The sequence below is a fragment of the Aptenodytes patagonicus genome, chromosome 1 (assembly GCF_965638725.1).
Source record: "Aptenodytes patagonicus chromosome 1, bAptPat1.pri.cur, whole genome shotgun sequence".
Classification (NCBI taxonomy): Eukaryota; Metazoa; Chordata; class Aves; order Sphenisciformes; family Spheniscidae; genus Aptenodytes; species Aptenodytes patagonicus.
The window spans coordinates 195,109,470-195,134,931 of NC_134949.1; the positions used below are offsets into that span (position 1 = coordinate 195,109,470).

Below are 25,462 nucleotides of genomic sequence, written 5' to 3' on the forward strand. Positions count from 1 at the left end.
GAGGTCCAGCAGCGTGTTCTGTTCAGCCAGCACGGGTTCATGAAAGGCAGGTCCTGCTTGACCAACCTGATCTGCTATGACCAGGTGACCTGCCTAGTGGATGAGGGAAAGGCTGTGGGTGTGGTCTACCTGGACTTCAGCAAGGCCTTTGACACCGTCTCCCACAGCATTCTCCTGGAGAAGCTGGCGGCTCACGGCTTAGACAGGTGTACTCTTCACTGGGTAAAAAACTGGCTGGACGGCCGGGCCCAGAGAGTTGTGGTGAATGGAGTTCAATCCAGTTGGTGGCCGGTCACGAGCGGTGTTCCCCAGGGCTCAGTACTGGGGCCAGTCTTGTTCAATATCTTTATCAATGATCTGGATGAGGGGATCGAGTGCACCCTCAGTCAGTTTGCAGACGACCCCAAGTTGGGCGGGAGTGTTGATCTGCTCGAGGGTAGGAAGGCTCTGCAGAGGGACCTGGACAGGCTGGATCCATGGGCCCAGGCCAACTGTATGAGATTCAACAAGGCCAAGTGCCGGGTCCTGCACTTCAGCCACAACAACCCCATGCAGCGCTACAGGCTTGGGGAAGAGTGGCTGGAAAGCTGCCTGGCGGAAAAGGACCTGGGGGTGCTGGTTGACAGCCGGCTGAACATGAGCCAGCAGTGTGCCCAGGTGGCCAAGAAGGCCAATGGCATCCTGGCCTGTATCAGAAATAGTGTGGCCAGCAGGAGTAGGGAAGTGATCGTGCCCCTGTACTCGGCCCTGGTGAGGCCGCACCTCGAATACTGTGTTCAGTTTTGGGCCCCTCACTACAAGAAGGATGTCGAGGTGCTGGAGGGTGTCCAGAGAAGGGCAACGAGGCTGGTGAGGGGTGTGGAGAACAAGTCTTATGAGGAGCGGCTGAGGGAACTGGGGTTGTTTAGCCTGGAGAAAAGGAGGCTGAGGGGAGAGCTCATTGCTCTCTACAACTCCCCGAAAGGAGGTTGTAGCGAGGTGGGTGTCGGTCTCTTCTCCCAAGTAACAAGCGATAGGACGAGAGGAAATGGCCTCAAGTTGCTCCAGGGGAGGTTTAGATTGGACGTGAGGAAAAATTTCTTTACTGGAAGAGTGGTGAAACATTGGAAGAGGCTGCCCAGGGAAGTGGTTGAGTCACCATCCCTGGAAGTATTTAAAAGACGTGTAGATGCGGCACTTAGGAACATGGTTTAGTGGGCATGGTGGTGTTGGGTTGATGGTTGGACTCGATGGTCTTAGAGGTCTTTTCCAACCTTAATGATTCTATGATTCTATGATTCTATGATTCTGCATTCAGCACTCCTATAGCACATCACAGCCAAGCATGAAGCTGGGTGAGAGGAGTGGGACTTATTAAGTCCGAATGGAAAAATCCTGTGCAGGAAAGCTTATTTTGCTGGCATTTGCTAGCAAAGAAAACAAGGAGCAAGTGGGACATGATACTCTTGCTATTGAGGGCCGTTCCTCTAGTTCAGAATGGAGCACATTGAGTGGATCTCCATCTTCCACAGCTGGCCTCTACCTCTTTGGTTAACACCCGACCCATCCAAGGATTTCAGATTGCTTGTGTTGCTCCATGCCCTCTTTTCTGTGATGTTCTGACAGCTATGTATTTTCCACATGTCACACTGGGTTAGCTTTTCAAGAAAAAGTACCAGTGACTCTTCATCTCATTATTTTTTGCATGTCCCAAGATTTGTCTTCTGTATTTCTATCCACTTGTCCAGACAGGACATGCTGAAAAGCTGAATGAATTTGACATGTCCAGAATAGATGATCTCCATATATGTTCTGTGCTTGAACAGTAAATCCAACTTGGCTAGAACATAGCAGGCTTAGTACATGGTCCAAGTCCTCTTCTTCCACACACCAACATAGCAGTTCAAGGCATGGCACTGGTTAGAGAACACCCTAATGGCAGCCTTATGCAGAGGAGAACTGCTCGTTTACATCTCCAGCATCAGACCCACCCTAATGTTAGCCCTTGGCTGAGCATGTCATATAGGTACAGAATGAGGGAACCAAACCTGGGGCAGTTTCATCTACGCTGTCTGATATAAAAGGCTTTTCAGATGAGTGGTCCCCAGAAACACAACATGGTTTTGTTCCAGGGAGAATTCATTCCAGAAGAGGACCAAGGAGTGAATCAACACATGTGCAATGGGGACACCAGGGAGCCAAGACCTGGGAGTGAATGGAGGAACTAAATTATTTGATGCTGTAGGTATAGCTTAGGGTTATAGCTATACAACTGGGTGCAAAATGCCTGGGAGCAAGCCCTGGAGCTAAGGTTAGGTAACATGGACTCGGCTGCATCCACCAACCTCCTCTAAAACAGCTCTGGAGTGGTCCAGATCAGAGCCAGTGCTCCAGTTAGGCAGGCAGTTGGGACTTCAGAGCTCAAATTGAGTCTTGTCTGTTTTTTATTTAGGAGGGCAGACCTGCCCTAAGAGGCCAGACATCTAAGTTTTAAATGGCTGAAGTCAGCAGAGGTGAACCATGTTCCCCAGTGAGTACCCTGCTCTTCATGTCTCTATGAAAATACACAAACACTGAAAGAAAATCCCTAAACTGGAGTTGAGCACAAACTGGACACCAAAGGGAAAGAAAAAAAAAAGGCTCACGGGAAGCTAAACCACTGACACCTTACCTAGATTTTGTAGTTCCTATTTTATCTTTTCTAGATGTTGTTCAAACAAATAGGAAGTTCTGGTAAGGTACAGAGGCTGTTCCCAGCAAGGGCAGTGGGCAGCAGGCTGCCACAGGGGTTGATTTTTAAACTGATGGTTCAGATGCCCTTCCCTCATGTAGGCAAAAGGAAGCTGCCAACAGAGGTTAAAATACAGGAGATGAAACTTGGTCCATCCAGTCACACTTTCATCTGGAAATGTCTCATGCATAGGTATGAATTTAAAGAAAAATTGGATTTACTGAGATAGGTGTAACAGAGGAGATTGAAAAGCTGACGGAGTGGGGTTGCTGGTAACAAAGGAAAGAAAAGGATCATATTTCTCTATGTCTTAATATGTTAATTAAGTGGGAAAAGGGAACACTTTCTGCTGTCTACCTGAGAAGAAAGTTTTGGACAAATGGTAGCTGTCAGACATTTTTGGATTTTGGTTGTTTTTCCTATGGGTTCTCCAGCTTGTCTGCAAAGAGATGGTTCACACACTGTTTGAAAGTTGCCGTTTTCCTACTTGCTTTTTGGTTTCTGGTATGCACTGGAAATATTTCACAAAAAAAAAGGAAAAAAGGGGTGTTTGAGGGAACTAAAGGTACTAGAGGAAATTCTGATGGAAGGACAAACCAGAGTCTTGTGGTGGTTAAGGCATCATACAGGTTAAAACACAATAAACAGAAAAGTAAGTGTAGGATGAAAGAATAAAATATAATTTATATTGTATTATATAATAAATAAAATAAATTTATAAAAATAAACAAAAAATAAAATGGAAGATGTGACTGACCAGGAGGCAGAGATGTATATCCCCATACCTCTTGCTTGCCTGAAAGCCTCAGAGATCTCACGGCTCAAGGTAGGACACAAACCCATTGCCTTTCAAACATGTGCTGAACATTGCTTATTTGGAACAATCGTCTTTCTGCTTTTTTTCCTTCCATTGGTATCTAAACAACACAGGCTACATCCCCCCCCACTTACACAGCCTGTCTCAGCAACCAGGTCCTGCACAGTGTTCAAAACCAGTGCCACTGGTCACTGTCCTTGGGTGACTAAATGGCAGCTCCACACCCACTACAGCCCCTAGCTCCATCCCAGCACTGCCACCTCACCAGCAGCAGCCATTTGGGTGCCTAAGATGAGGTTCCTGGTCAGTAAGCACCTCCATTAAGTGGGCTGATTTTTGAAAGCATGGAGCCTCCCATTGCAAAGATATTTGTACTGTGTAACACACATTTCACGCACAAAGACAATTTCTGTGACGGTTCAGTCTCCGAGCAGGTCAGATTTCCTTTCCCCTGATATCACCTATCTATACGGCACTGCTGTGGTTTGCTCTGATGAACAACCAGCTATACATTGACTACCCCCAAAGCCTTGTGAGCTGCTGAGGAGCGCTCTAGCCCTGCCCAGGCAGAACATCAGTAAAAAAACCTACTGACATAATAGAAACAACACATCTATTTTTCTCTAATTGGGAAATTCATCAAAACTGAGCCTTTCCAGCAACCCTTTTCGCTTTTGATGAATCATCATTGCCTGATGAAGACCCGCTTGGTCAAAAATTCTGGCTGAGTTCAAAGGTTTTGCTGCACCTGGATTAATTATTACTTCAACCCCGGGTAGACCATGGGCTATGCTGAACTGGTGCCTGCAAGTGTTACTGTAGCAGATGTGACTGGAAGCCTTGCAGTAATGGGGGACAGTTTGATCTGTGTTGATTTCTGTTAACTTTTAGAGTAGCTTTGGGACATGCAGGGATTTTTATTTAAAAAGGGGTGATCAGGTCCTAGTTTCTAGAGCAGATAATTAACAAAGTAGTCTCTTGATTTCTTTGTTGAAAACTGCGCATGTGGGAATTAGGACTGGCAGTATATAAAGGCTTCTGGTGCCATTACTATATTGCTTTTAAAAGTATAATCACACTTTAAAGGCAATTCTAAAGAGATATTTCCACTCTTTTGGCCGAACCTGCTGTCTCTCCCCTCCCTCTCCACATTGACATGTAGTAACACCCATGTTCTCCTGATGTTGCATAGGTGTTGTACCTCACCCAGACCAGGCTCCGGCACATCTTTGTGTGGTGGTTTAAGATGTCAGCGCCCAAAAAGGTGGCAGCAGAAGAGGCCAGGCACCAGTGTCCCAGCTAAGTCAGGGTAGCATTGCTCAAGCACCATCTGCACCAGCATACTCTGAGACGCGCAACTGTGCCTGGCCATCGTGCTGGGCTCCTGCAGCTGCTCTTGCTGGTGAAGGAGAGCCAGACCCCAGAAAGTGGTCAGATAAGACATATCAAAGGAGGAACTACTTGAACTGCTGCAGCCAGGTGGTCTCGAGCAGTTGCAGCAGTGCCGCTGAGTAATCTTGACTCCCATTACTGGCACCTTTGGCTTTCAGCATCCAAGTGTCATGAGATTTCCTCTAAGCTCAGCCAGGACCTAAGTGTGGCTGTCCTCTTTGATCCCGGGGCTTGCACAGTATCCAGCAGCAAGATTTTAAATAACAAGCCTCATTCTGCATCAAGATTCTCAGATCCGAGTCTGTATTTCAGCGTGTGCCAGAGCCCATGCTAGGTTGGTACTGTCTGTCAGTAACAGTAAACCTGTTAACAAGCACACAGAAGGGGCAAGAGGAGGGAAAGTCAGCTGTTATCAGCAGCCACATCCCTCAGATCCTTTTCCCTGTTTGGGATTAGCATATTCTGCTATTTTAATCCTCCAGAATCCTCTTGTTTCCAGTTAATCAGCAACGAGTCCCTCCAGGGATGGGTAATCGCTCTGATGGATCTATGTGACTGAAGCAGAACGCGAAAGCCAAGTGAGCCTGTGCTGTCCTTCTTGGTTCTTAAATTCGGATTCAAATGCAAAATTAATCTCCTGAAAAATATTTACAGTCTCTTCCCCCTTTCTTTTAATGCATTATCACTACTGATGAGGCCAAAGGTAACTGATTAGCATCCTTCCTACATGAGGCAAAGGATGACTAAAATCTAACTAAACTCTGATCTCTGTTGCTTGCTGAGTGCCGTTGCTCATGAACCACACAAGGATGCAATTAGTTTAACAGCTCTTTATTATGAACGCGGCAGAACAGAATTAGAACTCAATTTACAAGTCTCCCTTTCAAACCCATTCAGCCGTTAAGGCCGCATCATCTTTCAGTTTTCCGAGGCATATAATTGATAAATGATTTCTCCCTGCACACCTCAGCTCTTCATCTTTATTCATGAACCAATTAATCTCCATAGGACACTGTGATCATTTACATACATGGCCAATGTCACCAACCCCTGTCATTTCATTCTGGAAACAATTTTGCAGCCCGTGAAACCACCAGGAGGGGAAAATCTGGACTATGTCTGAATTTCTGTTGTTCTGGCATTTGTCCCTCACGTCATTCCCAAATATAAAAATCAGCTGCTACCTGTGCTAGAAAGTGATGGTTAACCTGGGAGGAAACAGACCTCTCATCCCTGGGTGAGTGCTGTACAGGCAGTATGTTTCAATCGTGGCTGATGATAGGTATGAGCAGAGGCTGAAAATGCATGTTCGCGTTGCGTTTTTGAGTACTCAGTTATGCCACCCTACTTTATTCATTTTTTATTCTACTCTCCTTGCTGTTTAGCTTTCCAGGGTCAGCAGAGAGAAAGATGCTGTAATCTATGTGCTGTTTTGGGGAGGTGAGGAGGTGTCTGTACTGGTTAAAAACTTTCCTCATGAGCTCTGTTTCCTGAAGGTCTATTATCAACTCCACTCAAACAACATGTTTTCCAAGTGACTCATGTCATCTTATTGCCAGTAGATATTGATTTATTTGCCAGTATCTCAACAAGGAGTACTTACAAAGCAAGTTTAACTTTGTTGAACAAAGGATACCACAGGAGCACTCCAGGCAGAGCTTCTGAGCACTTGAGAAAGGTGCTCCAAGTACGACGTACAGAGAGCACGCTTTGGCTAAGGTGCAAGCGAATGGATGCACACCTGTCCCCCTCTCTATGTACACAGGTATGTATGTACAGATCAGGAATGCAATTAGCCCTGGAGCAACGATGCATTCTGCCTGTGTCTGAGTGCATCAACACTATTTGCTGCTCTTCTCTGCATTGCTTGCACTTGCTCACATTGCTTGCATGGCATCTGGCAGAGGTTAGAAGAGTGGGCCCTTCCTTTGGGCTTTTGGAGGATGCTGGGACCTGTTTGAGGATGCTGGTGAAGAGACGTTCCATGGAGCAAAGCTCCTGCCCTCTTCTGTTCACCCCTCTCAGCTGGTGTGGTCCCCACCTCAGAGAGGCACGTCTCATTCTCAGCCCATGCTGACCATCAGTCTGCACAAGCAGATCTACACTGCAGAGAGACTCATCGCTGTCCCAGCAGAACAGCTCTTGTACAAATGCATCTGAATAGGCACTTGACTTTTCTTCTATCCGTCCAGGGATGGGGAAGGGGAGAGGTGAGCTTTCCTACAGTGCACTTTCAGTGTTGCAGTTGCAGACCCCCAGCAAAGCAGTGACACCGTTGTATGGCTGCTCCAGCCCGGCATGGTGTGACTGCTCGGGCAGCTGGGGGCATCTGTGCTGAAAGCTTCTGCAATCTGCATCCAAGGACCATGCTCTGAGAGCCCCATGATCCCTGTTTGGGGTGTCATTTCCAAACCTTTAGGAGATCACTGTAGGCTAGAGAGGGATTTCTGTCACAGTGCTGGGTATCCCCCTGCCCAGAGCTTGTATGAGAAGTGCAGAGTGAAATGACCTTATGAGAATTTGTTCCTCTACTAAGCTCAAAGACTCCGGGTGCTCCCGAATGGATGCCACAAGGTCAGCAGAGGCTGAACCTGTATTAGTAGGTTGTTCCCACGTGTTGTAAAGCTTGGCAAGCCAAGGAGGTTTCTGACACATTGGTCCCATTAGCACAGTTCACAACCTCTACAATTAGCAGAACTTACGTTCCTAGAATTTGGCTCCAGCAGCAAATTTGGGGAGTTTCTAGAGGCATTTGACTGTTCTGCAAGGTCTGATCACCACGTGGGCAGCATCGCCCCATGTTGGTCTGAGAAGGATTGTGACTGAAGCATTATGGGGCACTGCGGCCACATTTCCCTAATGTGAAATGTAATTTGACAGTGCAGCAAGCAGTGAAGGTAGGGCTGGTGGTGAGGAAGGTAGGGCTGGTGGTGAGGGCCTGCATCCCTCCTCAGATATCTCTATTACTTTTCACTGATGTGGCCGATTGAGCCTTTCACTGGCATGTTACTTAACCACAGGACTGTTTCACTAGCACCCAAGCAGACACACGTCTTGAGGAGACGGCAGGGAGAGGTTGATGCACCTAAGGCTTATCCACCACCTCTCAGACGTGCAGGGTGTTCTGCTCCAGGGGTGCAAAATCAAGGGAGGACATCTTACTGAGGGGCTGGTCAGAAGACATCTTCCCACCTCAGTGACAAACCAACACGTGCTGTGAGGTATCCGGTTTGCTTAACTGCAGTGAAGAGCCAGGACAACTTCATAGGCTGCCGGAGGTGCCTGGCAATGGGACATTGCTTTTCTGCCTGCATGAATCAAAGCAGCACCATGCATGTCAATCACCTGCTAGGAGATTTCCCAGGTGGATGTGTGGGGTTTCTCTCCATGCTTTGTGTGTTCACAGATATTCATTGCTGTATTCCTTTAGATACTTAACACGTGCACTAAATGAGTGCCTGCCCTGAGCGAGTTCAGTGCTTATATGCATGATCGGTTATGAAGCTTTCTGCCCTTTTCACAAATTTCAGACATATCATTACCTGTGAGCACAGGGCCTGTGGGAATTCTGGCCCTTCTCGGCTTTGGACAGTTTATCATGGATCTGTAATAGCAATAGTAGCTTGCACCCTGGGAGCAAGTTAGGTTTTGTGTAAGATACTGTTGCCTTTAAAAACTGATCAAGGCACAAAAAGTAAATAAGGTGCGATGAAAACCAACACTTTAAAAATAGTAACTTCACTTCAGAGCTGTGTGTTACTTCCTGAGCAGCAAATGAACCATCAGGAGAACAACACGGTTTTCGTGGTGGCAGAGAGGACTGCCACTGAGCACTGACATACGTAAAAAATATGAACAAAATGAGAACGTTATTAGGTTATTTTGGTCCTAATTCAGAGTTTGCCCGCATTAAGCTATATAAAGTTTATCAACTTACCAGTACACAGAGCTCCCCTATTTACTGACTTGCTTAATGAACAGCTTCTTAGGTTTGTGTATAAATTTTAATTCTTATGTTGCTCACCACACAGCAGGCAATGAGGCTCAGGCATTCGGTGACGCTACTCTCTGCTGCTCGCTTTGTCCGCTTGCCTGAAAAGTACTGGACTTCAAGTGGCTGAGCAGCTTGGAGTAAAACGCTCCCAAATTCTTGACAAGTGCATTCTCCAGATGGTGGAGGAGGCTGTGTCCTGGTTTTGGCTGGGATAGAGTTAATTTTCTTCCTAGTAGCTGGTACAGGGCTGTGTTTTGGATTCAGTATGAGAATAATGTTGATAACGCACCGATGTTTTAGTTGTTGCTAAGCAGTGCTTACACTAGTCAAGGACTTTTCAGCTTCCCATGCTCTACCGACTGAGAAGGCTGGAGGTGCACAAGAAGCTGGGAGGGGGCACAGCCAGGACACCTGACCCAAACTGGCCAAAGGGACATTCCATACCATGTGACATCATGCTCAGTACATAAACTGGGGAAAGCTGGCCGGGGGGGGCCGCTGCTCGGGGACTGGCTGGGCATCGGTCAGTGGGTGGTGAGCAATTGCATTGTGCATCACTTGCTTTGTATAGTCTATTTTTATTATTATTTATTATTATTATTTTATTTTATTTCAATTATTAAACTGTTTTTATCTCAACCCATGAGTTTTCTCACTTTTACTCTTCCGATTCTGTCCCCATCCTACTTGGGGGAGGGGGGGCAGTGAGCGAGCAGCTGTGTGGTGCTCAGTTGCTGGCTGAGGTTAAACCACAACAGGCTGCCAGAAGCAGCAGAAGATGGGGAGCTGGAGAGTCTCAGTAGCAACTCACCACATGGGTTTGCAAGATCAGAGGCACCAGGATCCATTTCTCCATCAAGCTGAAAGCAGCAGTAGCTGACTACTTGCTGTAGGACCAGTGCTGCTCGTGTGTTTTTTGCAGCCATCTACCAGAGTCAGGGTCCTGATTTCCAAGTAGGAGCCAAACCAAAGCTGCTGCATGGTTAGGCAGCAACGGACACCAAGACCTGAAGTTTATGATCAGGCTCATGGCAGAAGTTAGCTGCCCTTGGAAGGAAGAGTGATGTCAGGTTGTGGTTTTGGTTCAATTCCATCTCTGGAGGAAGTAGAAACATGACTTCATCTGTACAAAAGCACAGCAGACAGACATACTGCTTGCTATCCCCTTTCTAAAATCAGGATAGATGATTTCTAGCCAGGATAGATGATTTACAAGAAGGTGTAAAATCCTCATCATGCACCTAATTATGCTCTACTACACTATGGGGGGATATTTCCTTCTGAGTCCATCTGGTGATCAGACTGTACCCTGAAGCATGTGGATTGATTGCCCTCATGTTTTTTTCTCCTAGTTAAACTGCTGATACTTTATTTTTATTCATATTAATGTCTAAGCCTTTTTGAAGCCTTGAAAATTATGATTAATTGTGCAATGAAAATCAATAATGGAAATGCTTACAAAGCCAGCTTGATTTGGGAGTGAATCCCAAAGACAGCTGCTTTCTCTAAGAGTGATGGAAAAAGTTGGAGAAAAACAACAGCAAAAAATTCCAGATCCTGGGTTTTTGTGATGTTTGTCATGGGTTTAACCCCTTCAGCAATTGCTGGGAGCTTTATTACAGGTTACTATTACCAGTTCATGAAAGCAAAACCTCAAGTCCCTCAAAAAACCAAGAATATCCAATTAAACAGAGGTGCATTGAAAAGTGAAAATATTTATAGTCCTGTACCAGAATGTGACTATTCCCACACCTTCGGGTCCATGACAGCTTTATTTTTCATGGAAGATTACAGAGATAGGGATGAAGATCTGGTAAGGCATTTACTGTAGTATCCCTGCCTATTCCCTTTTGCACACTGGCAGGTGCTAGCGTTTTGCCTCGGGTTAAAATATCCCAGTTTTTCTCCATTTCCCAGAGGAGAGCATTTTCGGAGCTCATGCATGCCAGTCTCTAAAACTCCAGATAGAATGACTGCCATCTCGTGGTTAGCTCTCCCTTCTGCACTGGTGCCAGGGCTGGTGCCAGGGCTCACCGCTGGTGCAGTGCTGCAGGTCGGGGTTCAGAGATAGTGCCCCAAAATGCAGCCTGGGGGCAGGGGACTACAGGGAGAGCTGTATGGCAGGGTGCCTGGCTCCAGTGCTGGGATGCTGAGGAGGAGGAAAAGCAGCCCCCTTCACAAAACGTTTTGAGTAACAGCGTACATCACCTGGCCCCTCTCCAGAGCCTGAGCTAGAGGCAGGTTTCGATCTCCAGGGACACTGAAGTCCTACATCTTGCCTATGGGAAATGCATGATGTCTGAAAGCCTCCTCTCCCTGCCTCTCTCAGCAGGCTCTTCTAAAATCCTACCCTATGCAAAAAACTGAGTTGCTAAGGGCTGGTGAATGGGAAATGCTGTGTCTGAAAATCACTTCTTCTCTGCGGGGATAGCAAGTGCCAGCATTCATTTGGGACCAAGGGAAAAGCCCCTCCTTGCACCCTGGTGCTGCTGCCATCTCCCATCCATGGTCTACTTCATCCCTCACATCCACCTCTGAGTCTGGGGCGAGGGCATCTCCCTGAGACGGGGAACCTGGAGCAGGGCTGTCTTCAGGCAGGATTACCTGGCCCTTTCAGATCTACACTGTCTATCCAGCCAAAAATGGCCCTTGCAGTTTGCGAACAGACACGCACGTATGCGACACACAAAATCATCCCACACGAGGGAAATGCTGTGGTCACAGTTTCTGCCTGCAGTTTCCTCTCTCTGGTTTACCTCTGCTGGACTCCCAAGTCAAATAACATAAGGGAAGAGCAGCCACCTTTTCAGTGCCACCCCTCTTCCATGGCCACAGTGGGTCCTAAGAAAGAGGAGGAGCAGCGTAGGGGCCATGCTCTGGTAACTCCCTCTTGATGGGCAATAAGTTGGGGTGACGTCTCCTTCGTATAACACTCGAGATGTTCTCCTCCTCTGCCAGCACTGGGAAATACTGTGACCAGATGGGATGGCCCTTGGGACACTGTTCCTTTCCCACCCTGTATTAAATACATAGGTTCATGAGAGGAACAGGACAGCCAGATCTGATCGGGAACAGGATCTGACCTTTAGTACAGAAACCCAGTGGCACATTTGCATTGCAGAACACATAAAAAAGCAAAGTTTATGGGTATATGAGCAAAAGAAGAGGATGACAGGTATTGCGCTGAATGGGGAAAATCGTACCGCGTCAGGCTGCAGCAGAGTGTCCCATCTTTGGCATGTACATCTCAGAGTGCCATGTACAGAAATGACCTAGGAAATAATTCTTCCCGCTTTCTGCAATCTGTGGTTTCAATAACAATATGGAAGACACATCCTTAGCGAGCCCACAGTGATTTTTTTTTTTTAATCTGTTCCTATTTCAGCTATATGATACACACTTCCCCATTAGCACATGCATTACTAAAAACAAAGATTACACATTTGGCTTTATAGAACATTTTATTTGGAGAGACTTCTCACATCATTGAATATTGGTTCTTTATTAAGGCAATCCTGAAGGGGCTGGAGGGGAGGGAGGGGGACAGGGAGGGAACTGAGGCTGTGTCAACGGGATTGCATTAAGGCAAAATTCCTTCCTTCTGCATTTCACCACAGTAAAATCCACGTAAAGGCCAGAACAGTAAATGACTCAAGCCAAGGAAGAGATTCAGTGCAAATATATCCCACTGACTATCCGCACACGGGGCTAGGTCCTCAACTGAGGCAAATTGACAGCACCTTGTTAGCCGCAAAGCTATGCTGATTTAGCTCCATTGAGGATCCCAGCTTGGGTTCAGGGAATCATTTTAGTATGTGTTTCATATGCAAGCACACATACAAATGCTCTCCTGAATCAGGGCCACAGCCCTTTGAGTGCAAGTCTGTAAAGTTAACAGAGTTTAATTTTTATTCACTACATAAATATGTCACTCTGCGTCCCTTTGGTTCACTTCCTTTCTTATTGCTACTAACTGAGTATATCCCCTTAGTTTCTTTAACATGGTTTTCATTTCTATCATGCTTTGCAATCTGCTTATGTTTTAAGAGTATTACGACATAAAAATGAATTATCCTTTGGAGACCACTTCTTGCAAAGGTTCCAGAGTTTGGGTGTTCTTGGAGGACCAGGTTATGGTATGTTTTTTTCAATGAGTAGTAATGTACTCTGTGAGTAATGCCACTGATGGCAGAGGCATAACTTGTAGGGAAAAGCACTGTTCAGTTCATATACCAGCAACACATAGCAGACTCCAAACACTTCTCTCTTTCCACAAGAATTTCCTAAGAGGATCCTACTGTTCCAAAAATATAGTCACTAATACTTGCATTGGCTTGGGGAAACCCCTTTTGTTATGCCAGGTGCAAACTGAAGGAAAGTATGGCAGAAATGCTACCAGAAGCATGAAGACATTTTCAGGCAGAAGCAGTATATAACATTTCATAATCCTAAAAGCTGTCTGTACCTCCCAAGACAAAGATCTCCAGGTGACCTCTGACAGAAAACCCTGGTATCCATTAATAAAAGGATATGTATAGGCCTCGTTACTGAAAACTTACTCGGGAATATGAAATGGTTATATCTAGCAAAGTGGAAAATAAGGCAAAGAAATCAAGCACATATTACTGTTCAAAACAAAACATTTCCTGAATACACGTGGATACACAACTTTTGGATGACCTGGAACCGTGTATAACATTCATGCCTTAAAAGCATGAGCACCCTGCATATTTCCTTGATACGGAGAGGAGCATCCAGTTTGAGGGAATCAAAAGGGTGAATACCAGGCATCAGTACAAGTCTTTTGTGCTTTAAACTTTCTTCATGCCTTTTCCCATAAGGCAAGCAAACACTGTCATGACCATTTTGGGTTTTACTTCAACCAGGTCTTCTGGAAGGGCATAGACTCTTGCTCCAATTTTTCTTGCCATAGAGATGGCATATCTGCATTGCAGGGGTGAAAAAAAACAAAACAAAGAAATAAATTAGTGCAGTAGCATTAATTTTCCCTCTGTTAAGAAGTTTTTTACATGATCAGTACCAGAGAGGGTTGGGAACTTTCTTACTGATTCGTCAAAATTAAACTTTTCTATAGGAATGTATGAGACAGGTTCATAAAGAAGTAATTTCTAGTAAAAGGTAAAGCGTATTCCCTGATGGTTAGAGCACTGATTACCTGCAGCATGGGAGACTGCAGGTCAAAGTCCGGTATGAAACATTTAGTCTCACATCCCCTGAAAGATTATCCTAACAAGCAGCCATTCTGGTCTTGCTCCCTCTCAATCCCTGCTGCTCAGTCTTCGCACATAAACAAATTCATGAGGACGGAAAGCAGAAGGCTTCTCTTCTGCTTGAGTCGTACCCAGAATCTGCAAGCTAACCTTCCCATCTCTCTCCTCAGAGTGCACTGTTGCACAGCTACTGGCTGTTCTCCAGTGGGTATGTCTCTTCTATTTTTTAATGAAAAAAGCTAGAAGATCCCAGGTTCTTCCCACTGCAGAGCACATACATTTGTGAAATTCTCCCCAAAATGCAGAGAAACATGTTTTGGGGGGGGGGGGGGGGGGGCGAGAAAGAGAGGGAAAAGAGAAAAACATCAGCAGAGGGATGAAGAAATAAAGTATGGAGAGAAGCACACGTAGGATTGCAAGGAAAGAAAGAGAACAGATGGTAGGAAATGGAAGGGAAAAAGAACAGTGGAAAAAGTCTTTATAAAAATGATGGCAGCTCTGATTGCCTTACAGTCAACCTTTTCTCTTTTGTAGCTGCCACATAGCAAAGGAGAAGCTAAACTTATGATCAGACCGGGAGGTGATCTGTCTGACTCTGAAAGGAAAGGGAGATGCCCCCAGGATTGGCTCTCTGCTAGAGAATGGTTTGCACTCAGGGAAAAAAAAAACCAATATCCACATCAATAAAACCAGTTTTTCAGGCATGAATCCTGTCCTCCCCCTTCTCTCTTAAATATGCCCTTGTTCCACCTGCATGTGGCTAAAGAAGTATCATGACCTCTAATCGCTGGTTTCCATGGCTCACTATTGTTGGCGTTGTTCCCTGATCTCTGAAACAATTTTAAATTTAATAAGAGAAAATAGGAGCTTGTGAAGCCAAGTGATTTTGATCCCTTCAAGGGAATTATAAAGCAGGAATTATAACATTACACACTTCATTTCCATTGATAGTCTTTTTTACTGCCTAATTCCTAGCCTTCATGCTTCTAACTCTGGAGGTATTTCTCAGTTAAGGTTGTGCCAGATGAGAATGATAGCAGAGCAGTTTCCAAAGACAGAGTCAGGCAAGCCTGAGCAAGTAACTCGTGTTAAGTGTCACTTGGCACGAACGTACTTAGCATTATTTAGTTTCTCCTCATCATTCAGGTCCTCTGTTTTCAAGAGGTCATATTTGATTGATCCTGGTTGAATGGCATCAATGAGATCCAGGACTGGCATGCTGGTGCTGATTTTGCTATCCTGCATAGATGAAAAATACAATTAGATGCAAGAACAGGATGACAGATCTCCCACAAAGCCAGAGTCTAGGCTCAAGAGCAATGGACAGCTCAGTCAAATACCGTTTAGATCTTCACAAAGGGCTGCTTAGCATCATTTTTCATCTAAGGCAGACTAAGAACCCTTTCAAGGATTTTTTTTTTCCCCAATGGATGAGACATCATTAAATCAAAAGATGGGGTGCTGGGTTGGTGAATTTGCTTCCTGTGGGGAGATGACATGGATACATATCTACTGATGGGAGGTGTGAGGGGGACCAGTTGTGTGACTTCTGAGCTCATTACATGAAGTCTGATGGATCTGTCCTCACCTGGTGCAAACTGCTAATTTACATCCACTGAATGTTCCCCAGCTTGGGAAGTGTCTCAGATGTGTTAGCAAAATTGGAAGCTCTCTGGAACTGGACCATCTCTGTGTTTATAAGGTGCCTTACAAAACAGGGCACCACCCCTGAATGGTACTACCATATTATAAAAGTATGGCTATTGTTCTTTTTAATACTGTCATTTGTAATTGCTGTCATTTAATAATCAATAGCATAGCAGTTCTTGCTTAATTCCAGTCATCATTCCTGGCTCCATACTTTGATTTCCTGTGTCAAACTGGCATTCAAGGTGTTTCCTGTTATGTTCATATCATGTTTCTGTTACCTTTTCATAATAAAGCCCCTTAAATAGAATCTCTATATCTGAACATGCCTTTAAAAGGGAATGAAAAATAATTGAACTATGTATTTAATTATATCATAATATATTGTGTGCATGTATATGAGTATATATATCTATATACAGGCAACGTATATAACATACACACAAACACACTGAATAGGAGATTCCTAAGCAGAGACTTCCAACAAAAAAACTGTACCTTGAAACTGGAGATGGTTGAATCCTTCCCGGCTGCAGTCAGTGTTTCATTGACCCAGCTGACAATGATTTCATCATTGACCTTCTCTCCACCACCAATGTCTTCAAGGATATTCAGGGTGTACCTGAAGAGGGAAGCCAGGATACTTGCATTTGCTCAAAGTCTACCGTAACCTCAGAACCAACCTGTACGTGTGCAGCTTGACGGGGATCACCCCAAAAGTCCTCTTAGACTTGATATTCCCCTGCTTCCCACACACTCACAGTATATATGAATTATATTACAACATGCTAATTCATCTGTTGGGTCTAATTCACCTCCAGTTCCCTAATCGCTGTTTTGGAGTGTCAAAAGGTTTTGATACTCAAAATTCCTACAAGGTCCCTCTTAGTGGATCTCAGTGTAAATGACTCACAGTGCTTAAAAAATAATCACTGACTTTAAGGCCAGAACGGAATTGTTATGCTCGTCTAAGACTGACCTTCTGCGTAAACACAAGCCTAGAATATTTTGCTTATATGTCAGCATACACCTTGGAAAGACATCCCAAATTGATGGCAAGTAATCACCACATCCCTAGGTTAATTACCTGCCCGTTAAACCTATACCTTGCTTTATAGACTGAATCTAGTCTGTGTTCAGTTCCTAACCACTGGGTCTCTTTACACCCCATTATGGAGCTCTTAAACACACACACAAACACACACACACACACACACACAGAGTTACATTAAAGTGGGGAGAGCTACTGAGTTGCATCCGCTTCAGGTAGCAGATTACAAAACTTCTGCATCAATTCCTTGTTTCCAGTACATTCTCCCCATTCCCTGATACACAGACCTTTCACCTTTTTCCCTCTTCCATGTGATGAACATTTATTCATGCTATACAGATAGTGACGATAATAATCTTCTGCATGCGCTGACTGTAATGGCCTTGCCCACAAGATAACGTGCTTCCTGATCACATCCCTAACTAGGAGTGAGCAAAAGGTTACTCTGTCTTTGCATATAAGTGCGGAGGAGTGAGAAAGCTGTAGCCTGGAGAGCCTTCTCAGTGATAGCATCAGGAAACTATTACAATGCAAACTGAGTATACCAAAACACTCTGAAGTTTGTATCTGACTGCCATACCTTCTCATCAACTGCCAGATTAAGGCCAGCGTGAGCGTACGGTTTCCTTCGTTCAGATCTTGCCCAGCGATGCCAACGAGGGAAAATTTGGCTTGATTCTTTCCCAGTTCCACTGCATAGTTGCAGTTTTCAAGCTGTTAATGACAGGGTCAATTAGCGTGGTTGAAACACACAGAAAAAAAGAAGACAAGACACTGTTACTTTAAATTCTTTGGATCGCTTAGCCCACATCCTCCTGGGCAAACAGCAGCTTTGGGGCTCTGTGACAATACAGCTGTTTGACTACCAGCAGCCAGTTCCATCCCAAAAATACCATGGCAAACAGTTAACATGGAAGGAAATGTTATACTTCATCATCAGGACCTAAAAAACAGATTACCCTGGAAAATAGGAATCTATGGCTCATGGGTACCTCCAGTATCACAGCATTGCACTGAGACGAAGGATTAGTGTCCCAGTCAATATTTTAGGTCAGTTAATCACTCTGGCCTAACTGGATGGAATTGCTCATCCAGATAGCTGGGAGAAAGCTTTGTATTTAGCAGCAACTCTGTGATCGGTTCTTGAGGTATCTGGTCAAGAATGCTTATCATCACTGTCTTCATTTGATGTGGAGGGCAGTGATCCAGTCAGCTGCAATTAAGCTGGTGCCATATGACTCACGGTGAAGATGCATTATAATTGGTGACTAAGACAGTAGCAAAAGTGGTCTGCAAATACAGTTTTTAAATATTGACACAAAAGGTGACAAGTCTTTTACTTTACAAATATTGTTCACCTGTCAACAGAGCCAGTGAGTCAAATGCATGTTTCTTTTTCAGGATGAAAAATTATTCACTGACTAGATAAAAAAATCATTTGATGTGCTGTACTTGGGACTTGAGAGCAACACAAGTGCCCACATTGCTGTTTGAAATGATATAGACATCCTTTGAGGATAAGGCATCACTACTGGATCTATTCCAGTTTTTTGTACCTTCTTCATGTTGCCACCCAGTTTAGGATATGGCGGTTTGTTCACTCTGTTCCAGTCTACTGGCACTTTGATCTTTTCATAGAGCTGGAAGATAACCAAGGCATCTGACAGGTCGCTGAAAACAATAAAAAAGATATATCATTGTCCAAAGAGCAGAGGAAAGGAACCCAATTAAACTAGTAGTAGAGGTAAACTTAGTTTTCTGGAAAAAAAAAAAAATAAGCAGCATATATTCTTATAGGGTCCAAAAGTTTTTATGTTTTTGTAAACAATTTGCTGGCTGTATTTATCATCTGAAGGAAGTGTAATACCTCCTCTTACCTATATAAGTGATTTACACGTGGATTAACACCCAGGGAGTTCATCCAGTTCCTGAACGTCCTCTCTTCCCTTGTCTCACCTAAAATAACAGATACATCAATCAACAGGCCTGTAAAACACATTTTACTCCAGTAAAATAAGTGTCTCGTGATGAAACCATAACTCAGAACTTACAGCGCACTGAACCATAAACAGAAGGAGACACTGGTTGACATGTAAAAGAAAAGAGCACGGTGCAGCATGTAATATTTCTTCATGCCCTATATATTATAGTATTTAGGCAGATAGGCCTTGAAATGCCTTCAAGAATTCAAGAACAGCCTGTGCCCTAGCATGAACAGTTTCACTATGAGGCTGAGAAAGAAGGACCTGAAGCTCAGCAAATGATCCATACAGCGGTGGACCTGACTCCAGCCCAGAGCAAGCAGGCAGCAGGTTTATGCAAGATCTGATTTTTAAATTATATTCTCAATTAAGGGAATGCCAGATCAACTCTAATTTCAACTAATAGTCTGTACTGGTTCAGACATCCCAGAAACATTTTTGTCTTTTAACATGTGCTATCCACAGAACAGACCCCCAGAATACCAGAAGCTACATGCAGGTAAAGAGCAGCCTCCCTTTCTCAAGGCTGCCTGTGCTAACGGTGCAGTGAATATATGTCTGAAGGACATAGCGTTAGGTTAATGTATCATCAACTCAGAGCTGGGAATACTGGGGCACGGGTGGCCAGAAACATCCTTTATTTGCATTTTCCTTACCTTCAATAGAGCTCCAGTCGATGTCCTGGTTCTCTGGCTTATGCAGGGCAGGGTATTTGTTGAACAAGTTGGCGATGAAGGCCAAGTTTAGCTTTGGGTTCCCGCGGACGACGTCGGTGGCCGTGACGAACTGCCGGCAGCCCAGCCGCTCCGCCTGCTGCAGCATGCACTCTGCTCGCTGGACGTCGTCCTTCTCCTGCGCCGGCAGAAAACGGGGCCATCAGCCTCAGCCCACCGCCTGGCACTGCACACAAGACCCACTGGGGGTCTCCGCATGTGGAGCTCAGTGTAGGGCTGTTAAAGCAGGTCTTTGTCGGATTTATATTTGCTTCCTTTCCCACTTTTACTAACCGCAGGTCTGTGTTTTAAAACGGGCTTTACCTACAATCCAGCCATCTCACTATATTGCTTTTTCCATATAAAAGGGGGTGGACTGATGAAATTCCCAAATAAATGTATTTAAATATACTTGCTACATGTTAGTCATTTATCAGTTTGGTTCAATGGTTGTTAAAGTTTCAGCGATAATATCTAACGAAAGGCAAAACACATCATTTAATTCTTTGAAAGCTTTGATTTCTGAAATACAAGATCATGTTGTAATGCTAAAAAGAGTTTGCTTGTTCTGGCATCCCGGTGCAACTCTGTGCTGGCCAGAAATGCAAGTAACAGACAGCAAATATCGGCATTTACTCTAAACTTATCTCATCTTACCCTTAATCCTGACATGTCAATAGTAATAGCCGGAATGCCTTCTTCATCTCCCTTGGGGGCAACTTGGTTCAGCAAATGGTAATAAGCTCTTGAGTCCTGTGACAGACAGAGAAATTAAAGGGAGTAAAAATTACATCTAAAGCTCAGGTTTTGCATGCCAGTGCTCCCCTGAACAATGTGCCTGCATGCTTCATTTTTATTACATCAATCATCGGGCTACATAATTAAATTAACTAAGCTGGAAGCACTTAGCAATTCCTACTTTATGCTGTATTTGCCAGATCTATTTCTTTCCTAAGCCAATATATATATGCTGCAGAACGCTCAACGCACGAGACAAAATGCTGTGTGTTGCACTTACAAAAAGGACAGCAACAACAAAGAGATACTAGAATTGACTTAATCTGAACATTAAATTAGAGATAAGAAAATGCATACCTTTATAATGCTGTAGAAGTCAGGCTGCTGAGCATTGAATAAAAGAAAATGCAGAAGGAGAAAGCAGATGTTTAAAGCGGATTTCAAAGCAACGCTGGAACAGTTATGGAAGAGAAAGCATAGTTTTCAAGGACAAAAGTTAAAACCGACAACAGTATCAGCATTTTTCAGGCAAAAGGGCAGGAACAAGACCAGGATTTAACATCTTGTGTCTTTAATCTTTTGTGAAATGTAATGTTGCTTCCATGTGTGGAAAATATTAATCTCACTTCAGAAATAACTCAAAGAACTGAAAATGAAGCTACATGTTAGCATCTAGGGACTTGACTAACTAACCCAACTAACACCCTTCAAAATATAAAGCAGATTACCTGAATTATTTTAAATCTTATACATCTGCATTACTACGATATCTAGAAAGCGGTTATTTATAACGGAAGTGAGGTGGGGAGACACACTTATTTAGAGAATGGCTGTAAAGGCTGAAGTCTTGGCCTCTGAGAGGTAAACGTGCACCTTATTTTCCAACTGTAAATATGGTAAGTGTGATTTATCTTTCAATTGCAGATAGGATTTAATCAGTTGCATTATAGTCCTCTCAGCCAGCCTACAGAAGGATGGGAAAGACTCCATTCCCTTCCCTTTCCATGGATATTCTCCAGTAACCTCCACCCAGTGAACCAAAAATCTGTTACAATAAAAATTGTATTGTCGAATGTGACTCTCAGACTCTCCTGTTGCCTTCCCTGGTGTTTTTTTCTGTATGTCAAGTAAGTCATGGTAAATGACTTTTCATGCCTCAGTTCCCGGTGAAGCCTACAGCCAGACATCTCTGGAGTGGGGCTTTTCCCATGCTATGCTGGGAGCGGGCAGGTCGGATCGCAGCTGGTGAGGTTGGTGTGCTGGCTAGCCCCTGGCTTGCCTGGAAGCCAGCTCAGACACCCTCCCTGATATACCCGCTACAGCCCTGGGATGCTGGCTGGGCCTCACACTGTAGCTTTAGTGGCTGACACTCATCAGTGTGCACCACTGAGGTTCAAATACATCTGTCTAGGAAGAATGAAGGTCCTACAGAGAAAGCTCTGCTGAAATCTGCACCCACAAGCCCATGAAGTCCCAAGTATGTGAAATATGCTGCACAGACTAGAGACCCATCCTCACAAGTGCCTCCCCATCTAGCTATATTATTTTGAATAGTCCCACTGCATTAAAACTTGCAGGTAAGTGCATGCAGGCTTATAGCAAAGGTTGGGACAGAGGAGCACATAACCCAGGTGCTGTACTGAAGGAAAGATCAGGTGGGGGAATTGGAAGAGCCCCATCCTCTTCCCCTACACCTAGTTACATGTCTGGGTAAGGTCCAGCCTTTTCCAAACCAAAGCTAGGTCAAGAGGCATTTAAGGACGTTTAGGAAGGAGGAGAGCAATAGAGGCAGGGAACTGAAAATACAGCGGTAGAGTCCATATGCCTTGTCCAGAGCCAGCAGCCATTCCTTTCCCAAGCATTTGGTGTGCTGGGGCTGGCAGTGATGACTGGGAGGTCAGGAGGAGGAGGACTACTACTGAGCAGAAAGGTAAACCCCACTAAAATGATTTTATGTACCCAGCTCCCTGTGTTCGGCAGAGCAGTCTCAGCTGCTTGGATTGTTTCAGTGCACAATCCCTGTTTGGAGGACAGGGATTTGGGTGTGGAGCTGCTGTTGGTCAGTGTTTCTCATACCTTGATGTCTGAGCTGAAGTTGTTGACTTTGTTGCATCCTGCATTCTCCAGGTGATAGTTTGCCCACCTCAGCAGCAGCTCCTCTGGAGACAACTTCATCAGATCCTCCAGGCTCTCTCCTTCTCTCAGAAGAGCGATCAAGGCTAAGCAGGGAAAAAAGGAAAACAATGACGTTGTGAATACTTGTAGAGGAGAACGTACAACTATTTTCTCTCTTACACATTTTGCTACCCTAGTTTCTAAAAGTGAGCAACCAAAGTGTTGCCAAAATTCAAGCTGGGTTAGCATGACAGAGGACATAAACAGAAAAAGGGTCTCATCTATAAAATGAGGACAAAGCTATTAGTTGTGGATCTAGTAGTGGATTATATAGAAATGCAAGACAATTTCAGTGTTGTCTAAGAACTAACCAATTTCCTTGCCTCAGATCTTAATGAAAAGATGATGATACTGAGCACAGGAGCAAGATGGGAATGAAAAAATGAACATAGACTTTCTGCAGCTTAGATTAAAGAAATCTCAGTGACCTTCACACTGAAACTGGAGCCACACAGGTATTCTGAAGAATTTGCATATGACTTCATGGGCTCATGGGCCAGTAGGGTTAACTCATCTGCCAACTGGAGAAGATACCCTATTTACACAGAAAAATTAACATAGTAGTTATGTTCATAAAAGGAGGAAGAGGCAGGAGGGAAGGATCGACCCTTGCAACTGTAGGATGTTCAGCTGATCTCTGGAGCATGAAAGGCTTTAGAACAAGTTTTGAAAAGAAAAACTAACAACACAGAAACTAATTGTTAATGTGATAAAAAGGGAGAGTGTGTCACACTACTCTGATCACCTTCCAATATCTTTTGTCATTCCTTGAAAGAAATATGGGTTTGCTACATAAAGGAAACAGTGGAGACCTACTATATCTGGAGTTCCATAGATAATTTGATATAGAGTGCTATGGGGTTAAACTGAACCAGAAGGAGATAATAGAAGCATTTGAAAGTACACAGTGGATTTTATGAAGAGAACAATGTCAACAGTGAGAGAAGTAGGCTGGAAGAAGGATTCTTGTGGAGTTGATCATGGATTGATTTTTGGATTAAAGTTTTCATTTTTTTTGCATCAATTATCTTGGCACAAGTACTAGCAATGTGCTAAAAATCTGATGATGATATTCACTAGGTGGCATAGTCAATACAGAGGACGATCAGGAAATCAGACAGAAAGAACTAGATGACGGTAATAAAAATTGAATGTAATTTAATAGTGCCATGTTCAAAGACATTCACTAGGGAATTAATATAAATAACTGCTATCAGCTAAAAGCTTATACGAACAGAGGATGAGAACAACTTGAGTGTATTAGATGTCTTCTGAGGTACTCTGAGCCACCATGTGATATGACCAGGGGAAAACCAAACATGATATTAGTGCATCCCATGTATTTCCCATAGAGGTTGGGATGTATTACTGCCTTAATACCATGTGCTCATGAGAGCTCACTGGAAATACAGTGTCCCATATTCAAAAATGGGGAATTTCACCAGGAACAGCTGCAGAGAAGGGCTATCAGGGAAAGAGAGAACCTGAAAAGAAATCAAAATTATCTTGGCTTGTCTCCCTGACAAACTGAAGTCTGAGATGAGAAGTGAAGGAGAAAATACCAGAAAGGGAAAAATAGCTATTAATCAGGATAAGGCTACCTACAAAGGAATGGGAACTGGGAACTCTGGAAACTGGTGGCTCTGGCTATGAAAGGGATAGAAATGTGCAAGGGATGAAGCAATAAAGGTAACACCTGCATGGTAAATGGAGGAGAGAAGTGTCACTGTTGGTTGAGCAGACTATCCAGAGGCGCAGGGAACAAAGCAGCAAGATGAGGTGCTGTGTGGACTGCACATACACACCCAGAGCCTCACGCTGAAGCTTTCACGGAGAATTTTGGCATTGGTGGGACACATCTGGAGTGCTGTGTCCAGTTTGGGGCTTCCCAGTACAAGAGAGACATTGGCAAACTGCAGCAAGTTTAGTGGAGGGAGACCAAGATGGTTGGGCTGGAGTATGTGATACATGAGAAGAGGATGAGAAAACTGGGTTTGTTTAGCCTGGAAAGAGGTCTGAGAGGGGAACAAGTATTGTCTTCAACAATTATAGAGGGGCCAGAGCTGTATTTTCCCAGTATGCACAGCTAAAGGATGAGAAGTTACAGTCACAAGGTGCAGGAAGGGAAATTCCAACTAGATATAAGAAAAAAAATTTCACAGCAAGAGTGGTTGGCTCTGGAACAGGCTGCCCAGAGAGCACTGGAAAAGGTCCTGAGCAACTTCATCTAACCTTGAGACTGGTACTGCTGTACGTTGGATGGCTGAACCAGAGGACCTCCAGGGTGGACCTCCAGAGGTTCCTTCCAGCCTAAATTATTCTATGATTCTATAATTCTGATTTCACAAAGAAAGAGATGTTTGGCAATCAAGTGCAAGAAAAGAGCAAAGCTTCCTGAATGCAGTGTAGCATTTCCTTATCCCAGATTTAGTGCCAAAACACCAATATACCTGAGTGTAGACCATCATTCCTGACCCAATGGGCATGAAATTGGCTCTGCACATACAAGCCCACACACAGCCTTGGACTTCGGAGTGCTGGAACTCGTGAAGAGCAAGGGAAATTAAAGCAGTCAAGAAGACAGGCAACAAATACTTGAAGAAAAAATGGAATTAAGGATTTTTTTAAAAGAGCTTTATCCTAAAGACTGTTCAGTGATAACAGTAGAGCACTGAAATGAAAAGCCACACATACCTTCGTTCCTGCTGATCTCTATGTCGGCAAAGAGTCCAATTTTGATGACTTGCCATAAAAGACCCAAAACCAGGTAAGGTTTCCCTTCTTTTAAGTCTTCAGCTCCAATGTTAACAACATGGCACCCAATGGCTGAAGCAGAGTTCAGGGCCAGGTTCAGATTTTCCTAGGGAAAGAAGAGAACTTCTGAATGATGCAGTAGCTGGAGAGCTGAGGGTACAGGAAGGGAGCACAGCCAAAACGACTGAAATCTGTGAGCAGCTTCACTGTGAATGCATTTATGTACGTCTGACCACAGGGAGCAGGGGAACGCAGAAT

The 25,462-nt window shown here is 44.3% G+C and overlaps 1 protein-coding gene across 2 annotated transcripts in view; it reads right to left on the reverse strand.

Annotated features, from left to right (window-relative positions):
- Positions 1–12,286: 12,286 nt before the first annotated feature.
- LCP1 (lymphocyte cytosolic protein 1) overlaps positions 12,287–25,462 on the reverse strand; it is a 52,727-nt gene continuing 39,551 nt past the window's right edge. For both annotated transcript variants that reach the window (XM_076363711.1, XM_076363703.1), the window contains exons 7-16: positions 25,145–25,310; positions 22,352–22,494; positions 20,195–20,290; positions 19,481–19,676; positions 18,720–18,798; positions 18,399–18,513; positions 17,423–17,556; positions 16,290–16,413; positions 15,259–15,383; positions 12,287–13,857 (exon numbers count right to left, since the gene is read on the reverse strand). In XM_076363711.1, the coding sequence (XP_076219826.1) occupies positions 13,725–13,857; positions 15,259–15,383; positions 16,290–16,413; positions 17,423–17,556; positions 18,399–18,513; positions 18,720–18,798; positions 19,481–19,676; positions 20,195–20,290; positions 22,352–22,494; positions 25,145–25,310 (1,311 nt within the window). In that variant the 3' untranslated portion in view covers positions 12,287–13,724. The remainder of the gene's footprint in view (positions 13,858–15,258; positions 15,384–16,289; positions 16,414–17,422; positions 17,557–18,398; positions 18,514–18,719; positions 18,799–19,480; positions 19,677–20,194; positions 20,291–22,351; positions 22,495–25,144; positions 25,311–25,462) is intronic.